Genomic DNA, 2,234 nt, shown 5'->3' on the forward strand with positions numbered 1-2,234 from the left:
ATGGGTTGAAAATAAACACAGGAGTTAAGGCTTGTTGTGGAAGTTACCTTGAGTCCTGCTTCAAACTATAGTTTTCTGTTTAAGCTCTTTATTAAAAGCCTGTTTTAGAAAAGGCCAGTTCCTCACTGCGTAGAGATTAGCAACATCTTAAGCCATAACAGCAAGAATGGTATCAGCACTTGGTAGTACTTTCACAGAGTACAATGTAGTCTCAGAGCAGATTTTGTTCGATGTCTTTTGGCCTCTCTGTGGATCCCTCTCAAAACTTTAACCACCCTGGTGAGATAGGAGGTGCCCTGGCAAGATTGTATGCTAAGATGAGGGATGATTTGATGACATTACCTGAAAAATCCAGTAGCGACTGCACTGCCCACGTGCATTTGACTGTGCTGGGGGTGATATTCTGCACCTCTGGCAGGGACGGCTCTGACCGCTGGCAAATGCCAGACGAGGTCAAATATTCCCAGCTAGAACATATTCTGCTTTTAGTGTAACGTGAGGGATCACTGTTGTGTATTCTAAGTCCTGGGATGAGGACAGTCTTTCTAAATTTTTTTTTTTATTTTCTCAGTGAAAGAAAAAAAAAGGAAAAATTTCACAACAGCCCTCAAATGGTCACTTCCTTTGAGGTTTTGCCCTGAATACTGCATGAATTCAGCTTTTGGTTTTGTTTTACGCTTAATTGTCTTGCTTAATGAAAGAACTGAGCTACCATACCCTTGCTGACACATTCTTTCCTCAGTGGCCGAAAGCATGTGGCACTCTGGCAACAAACTTGTCTCCACCCTCTCACCAATGTTTTACTACTATGCACATGCCCTCTGAGACAGATTTTCAATAAATGCTGGATACTGAGAATGCAACAGTTTAGTTCTCAGAAGATGTGGACCATGACCTTGCAAACGTGAGAAAGGCCATGGACAAGGGTGTAATTCATGCAATGAATGACTCTGACTGTACAGTAAGTTGACTCACTTCAGTCCAGTGAGGTCACTGGAGAGCATCATCCTGCTCTCTCCAAGTCTAGGTTCAGATATTTGTCTTCTGCTGTGACTTGAAGACATTTGTTAGCAAGTCTTTGTTTGCATTCAGTGTTGGTACATTCCTGGAGCAGGCAGCTGAGCATTAGCAGCCAATACAGAACTAGGAATTAAAGATATGGGAGGTTTTCGTGCACATGAATGTGGACTTGGTTGCAAACACTGTCCTCACTGTGTGTCTTTAGTGTTATTCTGAAGAAAGAATGAGAGCAAAGAAAAAACCAAAACCTCAGCACAGGAAAAACAAAACATTGCCATTAAAGTGAGTCATTGAATGCTTCAGAGTAACCAAGGACAGGAGCAAAGAGAGCTGCTAAATGAGATGATCCTGTCAGAAGCCTCCCTGTATAGGAGTGTACTTATTGCCTAGTAACAGCTGAGATTGAGAACTCTCTATTGCCTAGAAGATACTGGAGAAAGACTAAGGGGACTGACCTCAAAACTTGGGGACCTAAAATTAGGGGGCACAGGGATCTCACTTCTGTTCCTTTTGCTTAGAGAAGATGTGTTTAGTTATCCCAAATGAACCCGTCCTAATCTCTTTAAAGTTTTTTGGGTGGTTTAGGTGTGTTGGGTTACCTTTCCAATGACCTGATTAACTGATGGATGTAAAATAATTGCTTTCATTTCTAGGTGGCAAGGAGCTCTTATTGACTGGAATGGCACAGAACCAATCTTGTGACTGACCTGACCTGCACTTTATTTGTAAAGACAAAAAGGAAACGACTGAATTAGCACATTCCTATTCCCACCAATACAGGAAATAGGACAAGAGTTGTGCAGTTTACATTGAAGAAGAATGACACGGTTTGCAGGCTGGAAGAGCTTCACCTCAATCACCTCGGTCTTCAGACATTTTGCTTGTAATATAAACAACACTTACGTAAATTCCTTGCCACTGCCTTTAACGTACAGGGACTTGAGTTTCCACCACCAAATCAAGGTTACAGATGAAGCAGTGAAGTCATCAACGTCCCCTTGAGGTCTCTTTCTGGATCCACTCTGTATCCTGCGATTGTTTCAAACCATCTGATGAAGGATGCTGAACCCAGATTTCTGTCACTTAAAATGCCTTCTGTGTACTGCCTAGTTCTTCATCTACCAAACTCCAGTGCAAATATAAAATATCGTCCAAGAAATATGTATTCTGTTTAGCTGAAATTAGTAAGTCTAATTTCGCACTAAACAGATTGG

The 2,234-nt window shown here is 41.7% G+C and overlaps 1 protein-coding gene across 1 annotated transcript in view; it reads left to right on the forward strand.

Annotated features, from left to right (window-relative positions):
• Positions 1 to 1,722, forward strand: part of FAM188B (family with sequence similarity 188, member B) — a 56,362-nt gene extending 54,640 nt beyond the window's left edge. The window contains exon 14 of the mRNA XM_009869893.1: positions 1,674 to 1,722. Coding sequence (XP_009868195.1) covers positions 1,674 to 1,722 — 49 coding nt within the window. The remainder of the gene's footprint in view (positions 1 to 1,673) is intronic.
• Positions 1,723 to 2,234: the final 512 nt, after the last annotated feature.

Source organism: Apaloderma vittatum, unplaced genomic scaffold, assembly GCF_000703405.1.
Source record: "Apaloderma vittatum isolate BGI_N311 unplaced genomic scaffold, ASM70340v1 scaffold885, whole genome shotgun sequence".
Lineage (NCBI taxonomy): Eukaryota > Metazoa > Chordata > Aves > Trogoniformes > Trogonidae > Apaloderma > Apaloderma vittatum.